General features: G+C 38.7%; 1 protein-coding gene across 1 annotated transcript in view; it reads left to right on the top strand.

Annotated features, from left to right (window-relative positions):
* LOC149085827 (sodium/potassium/calcium exchanger 3-like) overlaps positions 1-14,211 on the top strand; it is a 164,455-nt gene that overhangs the window by 94,697 nt on the left and 55,547 nt on the right. Inside the window, exons 2-3 of the mRNA XM_089232265.1 lie at positions 5,363-5,572; positions 7,893-8,141. Coding sequence (XP_089088391.1) covers positions 5,363-5,572; positions 7,893-8,141 — 459 coding nt within the window. The remainder of the gene's footprint in view (positions 1-5,362; positions 5,573-7,892; positions 8,142-14,211) is intronic.

Here is a 14,211-nt window from a genome sequence, read left to right as displayed (position 1 = left end):
CGTGCATGTGTATGGAGTATAATGTATTATGGAAACGGACGCACACACGATATTCGTATAAATGAAATGAATAATAAATAAAGTGAAGACAAGGTCTCGAAAAAAATGCAATGATTGCGACTGTCTGTCTATTTTTTGTCCTTCTTGCGTGAGAAAGTCATTCCCTTTTTGCAAGCAAACAGTCCACTAAATGAATCTGCTGAATTCTGTTGCTAAACGTTGATTTCAATCATGTTGCTTCAATGCTCTCAAATGTTAATTCTATTGCTAAATGCTGAATTATATTTATATATGCTGAATTCTTTTGCTAAATGCTTAGTTCTGTTGCTGAATGATGAGTTCTATTGCTAAATGCGGAATTATTTTTGCTAAATGCTTAATTCTATTGCTGAATGCTTAATTATTGCTGAATGATGAATTCTATTGCTGAATGATGAATTCTATTGCTGAATGATGAATTCTATTGCTGAATGATGAATTTTATTGCCAAATGCTAGATAATTCGGTTGCTAAACGCTGAATTCTATATTGCTAAATGCTATTTTTTTAAATTTCTCTCTCTCCCGAAAATTTCGACTTGAAGCAAGAGAACTTCGAGTTAAGGGAAAATTTCAACACTGAAATACGGTAAAAGTTCCGGGGCTGAGTGAAAACTTCGACTTGAGCAGATGTTTGAGTTGATGGGGGTGCAAGTTATCATGAATTGAATGTACTTTTTTTACAAATTTCACGCGCTCAAATCACATTGCCACACCATTCATTGATAACGAAACTCGTAATATATAGTCGACTCTCTTTATAACGACCCAATTTGTAACATAATTTTATCCGTCGGAAACTGACGCTATATCATGTGGTCGTTGTATCGAAAGGAAAACATTTATGATATTCTAGTTGCTATTTAAAATATTTGTGACTTATATCCTGCAATATTTTCCCACACACCAACTCCAGTCATTATATCGACATACGGCAATTTCCAACCTGTGGCGTTGGGTGAGAAAGGAAGGTGCTATTTATCGGTGGTTGTCCCAGTCTCGGTAAAGAACTTGTTCTACTCATCTTCTTACCCGTATTCGAACCCGTGAACTTTGACGGTAACTTCGTAATGGAAGACAAAGATCTTACCACTGCGCCACTCGGCCGCTGTAACTCGCCGTTTCATCCCGTCGAAAACGGACATTATATTGGGAGGGTCGTTATATCGAACGTAAAACATATACGATAGTTGTTCTATGAAAACATTTAAAACTTATCCTACCGGTCGTTGTAAGGGAGTGGTCGCTATAACGTGGGGTCGTTGTAACGAGTGTCAACTGTGCTATACTTATCTTGGCGGCATTTTGCGGAGAAAGTGGATAAGAACAGTATTTATTATGTGTACTTGAATTAGTTTATCCCCTCTAAACATTTTATGTTCTGAAACAAATCCGCATCGTTTGGGCACAAAACAACCATTAGGGGCCGTTTAAGTATTACGTAAGCAAATTTTTAGCCATTTTTGACCCCCCCCCCCTTGTCAGCAAAATTTCGTCATCAGCTCTGCCCCTCTGAATCCTAACTCATATTTATAAAGGGTGATTGATGACGTAAGCATTATCCAAATCCCCCCCCCCGCCCCCTTGATGCTGACATAATACTTGAATGACCCCCAAGGAGATTGCCACTTATCACCAGAAGATGAATAATCCTATCATGCTAAGGGGCCGTTCAAGTATTACGTCATCATCGATGGGGGAGAGGGGGTTTCGGATTTGTTGACTTTTAAATGATAAGGGAGATGGGGGTTTGAAGGTTGCTTTCGTCATCAACTACCCTTTTTTTGAAGACATGAAATATTCTAAGCTGCTGACGACATTTTACTAACACGGGGGTCAGTGTTTTGCTGACAAGGGGGGCGGGGTCAAAAATGGCTAAAAATCTGCTTACGTAATACTTGAATGGCCCCTTGTAAACCATTCCATGCTTGACATTAAGGGACAATAAAAGAGTTCACAATTTTTTTTTTGCTCTCTGCTGCATGAGATTTTTCAACTGATCCAAGTTATATTCTAATCACTGATTTCAAATCTGAAATCCATTTTTTCTCTGCAAGCTCTAGTTTTCACGCAATTCGATATTATACAGAGTGGGAAATAGTCTTTAGACCCTCCTTTATCTTCCGAACCGTTGGTTATAGAAGCACATGCTTTCAACTGGAAAATTTATCCGAATAATGCCCATATCAGATATGTCATGTATTTCATTAGGGGCTGTATATGTATCGAGATACAAAATTTAACTTTTTTTTTTTATACGGTCCCCCTGTCCTCTAACTTTTAATTAGAAAGGTGTCTCCCTGTCTCTTCTGATCACGACAAGAAAATTTCCACGTTTCAAAGTGCAGTATTCACTGAGATACTCGAAAATAGAGGAAATTTGGGGGGGGGGGACAGTGTTAAATGCGAAAAAAAAACATTTTACCCGCATTTAAAGCTGGTTTTTTTCCCCCAAATTCCCTCCGTTTTTCCAATTCAAATATCTCAGTGAATATTGCACTTAGAAACGTAGAATGTTTTTTGTTGGGATAAGAAGAGACAGGGCAACACCTTTCTAATTAGAAGTTGAAGGGCAAATCCGTGCTTGACATTGAGGGACAATGAATTCGTGGATTACTCCGTTTCGGGTGATAATAATAATCACCATTTCGCAAATTATTCTATGCTTCTCCTAAAGGGACAATAAAAATTAGCAGATTACTTTTTAGCGGTGATGAAGGGAAAAGTCATCATTTGTGTGGACCATTTCGTGCTTAGTGTTAAAGGGCAATAAAAATTCGAGAATTATTCCGCTACCGGTGATAAAGGACAATCACCATTTAGGGGCCGTTCAAGTATTACGTCATCATCGATGGGGGGGGGGTTCCGATTTGCTGACTTTTGATGACAAGGGAGAAGGAAGGGGGGTTTGGATAATGCTTTACGTCATCAAGCACCCTCTATGAAAATATGAGTTAGGATTCAGAGGGGCAGAGCTGATGACGAAATTTTGCTGACAAGAGGGGGGGGGGTCAAAAAATGACTAAAAATTTGCTTACGTAATACTTGAACGGCCCCTTAGCGATAATTCTGTGCTTGGCTTTAAAGGGCAATAAAAAAAATTCATGGATTATTCCGCTTCCGATCCGATGATAAGGCACAATCTCCATTTTGCAGGCAATTCTATTCTTGGCATTGAAGGACAACGAATTCGTATCCGCACCGATATAATAAGGGGCAATCACTAATTTGAGTACTATTTCCTGTTTACGTAAAGGAGCAATAAAAGCTCAAGGATTGCTTCATTTCCGATGATGTTCCATGTCATGCGAATCATTCCGCGCTTGAAATTAAGGGACAATGAAAATTCGCGGATCATTCCGCTTCTGGCGATACGATCGGCGCGTTCAAAATTTTCAATGGGATGCATAGGATGGAGACCACGAGTTATTAATTCATCGTCAATCGACTGCTTTGACAAGGGGTAGAACTCCTTAATACACGTATATGAAGGCGTCTTAACAAGGGGGACACCAGTATCGATTGTTGTGCTCGGTTTGAAAGAAAGTATCGATTGGTGAGAGACAATTCTAGGTTGTGGTGTCGTAGGGCATTTTTCTCTGACAGGGAGAAAGTGATTGTACAGTGTCAAACAAAATAAAAGTCTAAATTTTTACACGGTCCTCTTCTCCGAGGATGACGTCACTCTTCGCTATCCGTACGAAGGTTTTTAACAGCTGGCTGATGCAAAGATATATTCAGGAAAGAGAGACAATTCATCTGCTCTTGCGGGGAATCGAACCCACGTCCTTTCACTTTCCGGGTGAATGCACTAGACTACTACTACTACTAAACCACACACATATGCACCTCGTCCATATTCCTCTGTGGAACCTCTAACGAATTGGTACATGCTGGAATGTGCGTGTAGAAACCTGACGTGTGAAGTTTGTTTCTGTGTAATGCTTGTTATGTGTAGTGCTGCCATCTGCCACCAGTTTTTCTAATTATGAGTGAAGTGTAATGATTGAATAATTTGTCGTTGTAGATCTGTTGCCATAGGGGAGATAGACTTGGAAGTCTTGGGGGGGGGGGCACGGTTATTATTGCTGGGGGGCACGATGATGATGATGTCAATTCATATATGCATTAGATCAGTCGACATCACCTCCAGACCCCCTCTCCCCCTCCGTATCTCTGCCTCTTGCTCTCTGTGGCGAGACTTTTTAACAGGGAGATAAGCTCGCATTTGCGCCTCGAAGTTGGAAACCAACTTCAACCAACCATCACTGCGGTGACGGTGGGGGTTCGAACCCGGATCCTCGCTATGCGAGTTCGTCATTATCACCACTCAACCCCCACGGCGGCGAACGCACTAGACTACAAAGGCAACGAATATCTCAATCTTTCTTTGGAGCTCGTGTGTACTGAGTACGACCGTACATGGACGCAAGGGGGCAGTAGAATCTTCTGTCTTTTCTAAATATATCTTCGCATCAGCCAGCTCTTATAAACCTTCGTACGGTCTCGAGGCTTCTTCTCCTTCAACTTTCAATTACAAAGTTGTGGCCCTCTATCTCCTGACACCAAAAAAAAAAATCCATGTATTTAAGTGCAATATTCCCTAATGTATTTGAATTCAAAAATTGGAGAAAAGTTACCAAACAACAGCAAAAACTAACGAACAACGCTCGTTCCCCTCCCTCATTTATGCTGTCGTTTCCCAAATTTTCTCGGGTTTTTGAATTCAAATACCTCAGCGCATATTGCACTTAAAAACTTGGGGGGGGCAATGACTTTGGATGTTAGAGGACGGGGGACCGTGTAAAAATTCTGATTTTTTATTTTTATTTTGTTACACCCTGTATTTTCACTCTCAAAACTGGTACGGGTTCGTTTTTGAACGCCTTCTGAGCATTTTTATAAAGTGGAATCGTATCTCTACGACGGGCATTGATGAGATGAAGCACTTACGGTGCACCCTGTATATAGCCAATAAATGCCGTATTGCCACTGAGAAGAAAAAAAGCAACATGCTTTTCCCCGAAGTTCGAAATATATTTCTAGTTTTTTGTTTTTTTAATTGCAAATAAAACAACACAATCACGTAAAATACAAACATAACAAAGGAAAGACAGTGCAACGTAAAACAAAAGAAGCCATTGTACAGCTCTTTGGGACATTAGAGTGGCTTTCTGAGGAAAAAACCAATAATCCATTTATAATTGTTTATTGTGTATAAATTTCTTAAGAAAACAAAGAGAACTTTATTGATATCTTTCTATATTTTGTCTCGAAACGAAAATATTTGACTCCTGATTTTTATTGTATATCAATTTCTGCAGCTGACGACAGCGGGACGGACAAAATGGCTCATCGTCGTCTCTTTGGAATCGATGAAGACGGCGGTCCCGGATCGAGACGAGGTGACGATGAAACGACGGTTGACCATCATCAGAAGATTGTCCGTTCCAACGACGACGGGCTGGACAATAGCCTCGAAAACCAGAGAGATGTTCGGCTCTTCCTCGAAGAGCCGATCCCGGTCTATGATGGTATGTTGCTAGCCGTATGCTGTTCGGTTTGCTTATAAAAAATCTGGATGTTATTTATTTATTTTCATTGTGAATGGCAGGGGTGGCGCTTATATCACAAGGAGGGGGGAAAAGAACATAAACAAATAAACATACGAAGGAATAAAATAAACAAGCATGTACCTATATAATTTTGTACATTTTCAACGCGATGGATAGGGTGCAAACCATGAATTATTCATGCACCGTCAATCGACCCCTTTTACAAGGGAACACCAGTATCGATTAGTAAGGGACAATGCGAGGTTATGGTGTCGCAGGGAATTTTTCTCTAATAGGGTTGTCAATAAATGGAATAGCTTACCCCCGGGGGTAGTAAATTCTAACATAATTGACACGTTTAAAAAGAAATACATGATATCTATACATGATATGGGGATCGACTGCTATGAATGTTAGTCCTCTCTGTATTTTGTAGAACAATACTAGATCGAGGAAGAGTCGGCGCCATTCGAGTGGGGGTTAGACATATGCTCAACGCATGTCCCGCTGGCCTAACGTGGCCCTTGGAGTCATCTGATGTGGCCCGTGACATCAAACATAAGAAGTAACACATTTAGGCAAACGTTTACAATTTTAACAATTGTTAAACACTTTTGCAATTGTTACTGCAACAAAACATGTTCCGCATGATGGCCATCATTTTCACATACCATGTGAAAGCGCAAGATGGCATGTTCCACGATCGAAGTGTGCGCAGGGAAATGTTCAGCACGTGACGTGAAATGTTGCTTTTGAGGTCAAAGTTCTTGGATTGTCACGATTTACCAGACGTTTCGAATGTCCCCAAAGCCAAAAATCGCATGGATTAAGGTCCAGGGATCGGGTAGGCCATAGATTAGGGAAGTGCCGGCTGACGACACGTTCTTCTGTAAAATGCGTTTTAAGAACATTCTTAACATACACTGCAATATGTGGAAGAGCTCCGTCTTGCATAAAGATTGTGTCTGCAAGGCAGTGACGTGCTTGCAGAGCCAGAACAATTTCGTTCTGTAACAGCAATGCATATCGTTTCCCGGTGATCGAACATGTCACTGGACCTGTAGAACGTAGCTCCTCGTAGAAGTAGGGACCGAGAATAAATGATGCAGTAAATCCACACCATGCCGTCACTTTTGGTGAATGCAACAGAACCTCTACGATTGCGTGCGAATTTTCTGGTTCCCAAATTCGGCAGGTGTGAGTATTGACTGCACCATCCAAGTGAAAATGCGCTCGTTCGTCTGTCCAAGGCCATTCTGAATCGACCTCAACGCCTGAGAACCGGAGACGAGCGTCATAATCATGTGGAAGCAATCGCTGCACAACTGAAAGTTTGTACGGATAATATCGGAGGATGTTCCGCATGATCTAATGGAACGTGGCCTATCCAACGCCTGTGCTACACGCCTGACATTAGTGATACCACGAGAATTTGAAGCCCTGTCCTCTTCCACCTGAAGCTAAACCTCCTGTACTGCGTCTACAGAAACAAGTTTTCTTCCTCTTCCAGAACAAACAGCCACCGATTCTGTGGTTTCAAATTTCGTTATCATATTCCGTAGGTTTTTAATATTCATTGGACCTCTTCGAATTCTCTTCCAACTTCGATATTTCCGATCTATACAAAATCGATACAAAAACAAAACTAACGGAAGAAATTGTCTTTAGATCATTGGATCATCTTCGCGGATGCAAATATACGAATCAAAATATCTAATGACTAATTACACAAACATACGAATTTTGTGATCTCAGAATTATCTTCACGGAAGAAAACATGCGAATTCAGTTATTTTAGGATTATCTTCGCGTAAGTAAACATATGGATGCAGTTATTTTACTACTATTTTCGCGGACGTAACATACGAATGTAGCATACCTGACCAACCTGTCAAATATTCTAAAGAAAACTTTCAGCACAATATGTCGAACTGGCGTGAAACCAGCAAAACAACTATCACCCACACCCAAGCAAAAAAAAACGTAGGTCACGTGTCCAAACAAATATTAGTTCAACATTTTGTAGATAGAGGGCGTTGCACAAAATAAAATCATTAGAAATATGCAAATTAGAGTCCTTAAAATGCAGGGGTGTGCGATTAATAGCTAGTTTCTGAATTTTCCTGTTACTGGCGCTTACAGAAGGTTTTCATTGTGATTTCGGCATTGGTGGACCATTGGTAACTTCATCAAAGCACCATTGGTGAAGTTACTTTTTAATAATTAAATAATTTTGGGAATTATTATTTTAGTAGATGAGAATCATATATATATATATATATATATTTACGTATCACAGGACGACCATCTAAAAGAACAGAAGAAAGAAAGGACAATAAGTCTATAGAAAGTCCGGAAGATGAAAGCGATCATCTCCCGAAAATAGAAACCGAAAAGGATCTTCCATCTAAGCAACAAAAGCATCCACAGGGTATTACGAAAACATCGCCGGCAACGACAACTTCGAATTCCGAATCTCCGCCATCTTTGGTGCCAACTTCGAGCATGGCAACTTCATCTTCAGATATGGTGAAATGCACTCCACCAGGTGAGTTGAGCTGCCAGAGAAACATTTCAAAGCGTCCCTTGCGTTTTTGTTTGTAAATTTTGTAGACAACTTTGTGTTTCGGAGTCTTTTACACGAGGCTCTTCGTAATTCAATCTAAATCTGACGAAAGCGGAGTAACTTCTCTTCCGTTTCCTGAGGAATTTTCGGATAAAAGCGGAAAACAGAGAAACGCGCAACGAATTTTTCCCGACGGAGACTTACAAAAGCACTATTTCCTTTGGTGTAATTTTCAACGAACTGCTGACGTCGGATCGAGTTTCGGAATTGCTCCGGATCTGAAGTCCGAGAATTGCCTTTTTGGTATCTTCCGGGATCAGTTCTCGTCTCAAACGGCAACCAAAAATTCTCAGAGCCATTTTCGTAGGTTCTTTCTATCTAAAAATAGCTGCTTCCATCTCCCCACATTCATAGGAATAAGTAATTTTCGTTTTTACGAAGTACAGCGTGTTCCATAAATTCGTAAATAAGGTAAGTGAGGGTAATATAGGCCCTTGATAAGCTTCAGTGATTTTTGCTGAGGTCTGTGTAATAAATAAAAACATATAATGTTAAAAAATACGAAGAATTGTTGAAAGAAAAAATCATGATCCAAGATCCAAAATCATGATCATATTCCCAACAGGTGAAGGTAATATGGACAGCAATGTCCTCAGCGTATTGTTCCCGATAATGTCTCTCACAAGCGCCCGAGATGGCAAAGCACGAAGCAATTTCAAGGACAACACAGGTTTATTTTACAGAACATCTATTTACACGTATTCACGAGCAGCAATTTAACTAAACACGTTAACAGAGAGTGACTTCTCTCTGTCTCTCTCTTTCACACACACACAACACACACAAGAGATATCGTCTTCTCGTCTTCAAAAAAACTTGACAAACTGCTTATAGTTCCGCTGTGGTGGCGCTTATGTACTAAAGATGAAAGATTCGAGAGTTCCACCACATTCTCATTATGATCCCACCATTTCCCTTAGCGGGCGTTGCACAAAAGCAAATCATTAGAAATATGCAAATCAGAGTCCTTAAAATTGAATGCGCATGAATGCAAAATTTTCATTTAAAATTTTTCTTTTACCCAATGAATGCAAAATTTTTGGTTTCAAATTTTCTTTTTCGCCAGTGAATGCAAATTTTTTGGTTTCAAATTTTCTTTTTCGATAGTGAATGCAAAATTTTTGGTTTCAAATTTTCTTTTTCGCCAGTGAATGTAAAATTTTTGGTTTCAAATTTTCTTTTTCGCCAGTGAATGCAAAATTTTTGGTTTCAAATTTTCTTTTTCGCCAGTGAATGCAAAATTTTTGGTTTCAAATTTTCTTTTTCGCCAGTGAATGCAAAATTTTTGGTTTCAAATTTTCTTTTTCGCCAGTGAATGCAAAATTTTTGGTTTCAAATTTTCTTTTTCGTTAGTGAATGCAAAATTTTTGGTTTCAAATTTTCTTTTTCACCAGTGAATGCAAAATTCTTGGTTTCAAATTTTATTTCTTGCCATTGAATACAAGATTTCTGATCACAAATTTTACTTTTTGCCAACGAATGCAAAATTTTTATTTCAAATTTTCGTTTCCTTCAGTGAATGCAAATTCTTGATTTCAAAAATACTTTTGCGGATGTGCGAATGGGAATTTTTGTTTGCGGGATATTATGTATCTGTACGAATTCATTTTTCAAAACAAGTCCCGTAATAATCGACGTCTTCGTAGTTTACCTCCACCTTATGATTTACCATGAACTTATAATGAAAGAGGCTTCCCTCCCTCTCTTCCGACATTGCCACATCCATTTACATTCATGATCGAAATTATTATCAGCTGGAGCCGGAAGGAAGCGATGCGCCAATGCATGTTGGATACGTGAGTGAAACTGAACATCCTTGCCGTCGTAAATTCATTTACCTCTGACGTCTCTTGACGTCACAGAAATGGTTTCGTGGTCGTCTTCATGAGAATCGCGGCAATAATTCAAGATGTTTCGTCGATCGGCAATTACTGTAGCACACATATGCATGTATATCACTACAAAATCGTAACCCTAACCCTGAACGTATATTATCGTTGTTACTTCCAGGAAAATACTATTTGGAACCGGTTTGGATTGACGTAAATTGCAATTTTGACCTGATTCCAATCGATCTTTAACTTCGAGTCGTAAAACACGAATACAAAAATATACGCTAACCGCAAAAACAAACGAGTTTCGCTTTTGTTTCAAGCTTACAGAAAGATCCGTGAAACCGCTGGAGATTGCTTAATTCGACCCTGTTTTAACTAGATGCAAGTTGATCGAAATGTCAATTTTAAAAAAATCCCCACAACGTATACATTATACAACTCGAGCCCAGGTATAACGAAGTCGCACGAGAACGTGATAGACATTCGCTGTATCCGATATTCGTTATAACTAATACAATAACGTGATATTATAAAATGAGAAGAATCCACTTGAAGTAGTGTTTCTCAACCAATGATCCGCAAGGATCAGACAGGTGGTCTACGTTTCCGAAGGAAAGAATTGTAGAATTTTCTTTCCTTCGTCAATTCTGAATTTTCGTCAATCCTAGAATTTTTTCATTATGAATTTTCAGCAATTTTAGAATTTTTACTGAATTTTTTAATTCTGAATTTCCATCCGTTAATTCTCAATTTCCATCAATTCTAGAATTTTTTCATCCGTTAAATTCTCAATTTTTATCAATTCTAGAATTTTTTCATCCGTTAAATTCTCAATTTCCATCAATTCTAGAATTTTTACTGAAGTTTTAATTCTGAACTGAATTTTCAGCAGTTCTAAAATTTTTTCCCGTTAATTTTTAATTTTCATCAATTGTAGAATTTTTCATCCGTTAATTTCATCAACTCTCGAATTACTTCATTCATTAATTCTCAATTTTCATTGGTGCTTGAACTATTTCTTTTAATCACGTTTAATTCATCGATGCTAAAATTTTCATTAGTTCCCGGAATTGATTCTCTCAGTAGTTTAAAATTACCTTCAGCGCTGAATTTTCACCGATTTTCTGTGTAAATTCAATTCAGTTCATTTATTGCGAAAACAGAACATCTACATTTAATTGTGCTTTCAACATTTTTTTGCATGAATATTTCTCAACATTCTTTTATATGCTGAAATAATAGATGCCGATATCACCCCTTCCCTTCCCCATAGAATATATAAATTCCAGGCAAAGGGACTGCTAAACATTTTTGATGCCCCGAGATTACCACGTCTGGTAAGGACGTACTAGTTGCGTACAGAAAATACAGATCCGTGCATGTAGAAAAAACGTTACCCGAAATCCTGTGCGCGAAAACCTAATTTAATTACTAGGTGTCCGTCTCAGACTCGTTCAAATTGAACATCATCGATCATTATTAATTTTCCTTTAAAGATGCTTTGAACCGGATTCCGTTCCAGAAGAAGTCAGCAAGTTAGTTGGATCTCTCGAATATCAAACGGAATACGTCCGAAGCCCGACTAAGCCTTTCAATAAATTAGCTCTTCCTCCTCCCCCCACTATCCTATGCTCAGCTCATCTCTGGAAGGTTCTTTCTTTTTTGTTGGCGGAGTTTAGTAGGAAATTAGCTTTTGATTAATGAGGAGTCTCGAGTTATTATCTGTGTCTTTTATGTCCCGTCACACACCAGGAAGTTGTTCGACAAAAGCAGCATTGAAACATCATAATAAGGAGGACGGACGTGCGCTTCACGCTCACCCACACAGCCACCACGCATAATGCCATCAACGGAAAAGTCAATATTCCGAACAACAAAAGAAGCGCCTTCTAGACAATACATAAAAAGGTGCACATAAAGCTAGGATGTTCAAAGCTTTCTGCAGGTTTGATTAACCCTTTGCGGTCCCGCGTCGAGATGGGCTTTGAAGGACCGCATCAGAAATCAACGGTACTTCATTGTTATAACAACCCCTTATACGATTAACTAGGGCCTTTCTGAATTCGTCTTCTCGGCAGAACTCATATAAGCTGCAAAGAAATGCAACGGGACAGTCATCCGGGGGATCTTTCTCATTGCGTGGGGGAAGGGCGCTATAATGTACAAACTGTACCAACCGAGGGTGCTGGAAAAACCTCCGGACCGCATTGGTGCCAATGCTTCCAATTTTTTCAGCCAAATTAAACTCTCCCGGTCGGAAATATAATTTTTCCGATTTTTTGTATCTTCATAGAAAAATCCCTAAAAATCTTCAAATTGAGCTTTGTGTGTGTGAATGGAAAATCCCTAAAGAAAATACTCTTTTAGTTCTTACAATTTCAGGCTGATCCCGTTTTCTCAGGAAAAATATGGGGAATCCCGATTTCAAGTAGGAAAAAGGAAAAATCGGTAGTTGTCGCCAAGTATGATACCAAAAGCAAGCGAAGTGGCTAATTATAGCTAAAAAAAATCAGGACAGCGAAAAATGCATCCAGGAAAAACGGGACTAATATGTGGTCATCCGTTGAAATTTCAAAAAAAAAAGTGTCCGAGTTTTCCCTTCTATTTGTTTGACATGTTTTCTTTGATGCGGAATGTGTCATCACGTGATAAACTAGAGTTTTCAAGTCCGTGAATTGGCACCTATGGGACCGCAAAGAAAGTTCATTTATGGATTGATACATCGTACAAACATTGTTTAAAGCAGAGGTGCAAAACCTCCGGTCTGCTGGCTAAATGCAGTCCGTCATGATGGCTAAATCCAGTGGTAGATGTTCCGGTAGAAAACTATCAGTCTGTCACACACTAAATCGCACTACAAAGCTATCCCATAAGATAAATACCTAAGCTGACCATATTTTCTTCATAAAAGTACGTGAAATCGGTACCTGTACGGGATATCTCTCATTATCACCAAAAACAAAAAAACAAATTGTCAAATACAAGTAAAGTTGTCAACTATCGCTGTAAAAACGCCAATACCACGAATAGAAGGTTACTGCAAGTCGCAAAATGGGTAAAAATATAATTCATCATTCAAAAAACGTATACTAGGTATCTTTGACAAATATGTGAGATGAATATACAGTCGAATCCCGTTATAACGAACGCCAAGAGACTGGAGGAATCATTTCGTTAAAACGAAATTTCATTATAAAGGAATTCCAGGTTATACCTAGCATTGTTCCTACGTAAACTTATTTGCGGGATTAGAAAAGTGTTCGTTAAAACGAGATTTTCGCTGTAACGGTATTCGTTAAAACGGGATTCGACTGTATTTACATGACAATAATTAATTATAATAGAGTCGGATTTGCCATAATATTTTATAAGTCTGAAAATAATGGGGTTGAATTCCTAATTTTTCAAAAATTCAAGTAATTTCAAGTTGGGAAATAAGAAGAAAAACGGGACATTTTATAGAAAAAAATCTGCGAGAGAATCCCGCTCGATATAGAAGTGAAACTTTTGGGTTTGACACGTGACTAGATTCACCTCAAAATTGAATTTCATTTTAATTATTTAAAATTGAACTTGAAAATTTTATATTGGAATTAAGATTTAATGTGCGATACTGGATTATATGGTTGATTTCTGATTGTATACGTAGATGGTGATCTTGCAACTGATTTGTCATACTTAGATTATGATTGTAATGTATTTCGTAATGGTTTGTTGGCGTCAAGAGCGACATTGCCACTGTTTCTAAGTGCGATATTCGCTGAGATATTGGCATTCAAAAATCGGAGAAAAGATTGGAAAAAAAAAAAAGACCGTAACTTTTCTCCGAATTTTTGAATTGGAATATCTCAGCGAATATTGCACTTGGAAACATGGAATTTTTTTTCTCTTGGCCTCGGGAGCCACAGGGCGACAAATTTCTAATTCGAAGTTAAAGTACTGGGGGACCGTATAAAAATTTAAATTTTCATTTTGCCACACACTGTATATTTTCACTCTCAAAACCGATACAGGGTAATTTTTGAACGCCTATTGAGCATTTTCTTAAATTGTAATCATACCTCTACGACGGACGGTTCACGAAATAAAGGCCGCATTGGCACGTACAGGTCACGCTGTAAACTTCTCGAATTATGAGCGTTTAAAAAGAATTTCGT

Source organism: Pholcus phalangioides, unplaced genomic scaffold (assembly GCF_987345545.1).
Source record: "Pholcus phalangioides strain wild (caught in Gottingen) unplaced genomic scaffold, Ppha-v1.0 ptg000005l_1, whole genome shotgun sequence".
Classification (NCBI taxonomy): domain Eukaryota; kingdom Metazoa; phylum Arthropoda; class Arachnida; order Araneae; family Pholcidae; genus Pholcus; species Pholcus phalangioides.
Note: the sequence above shows the minus strand (reverse complement) of the source record. Positions and strands in the feature narration are given on the sequence as shown.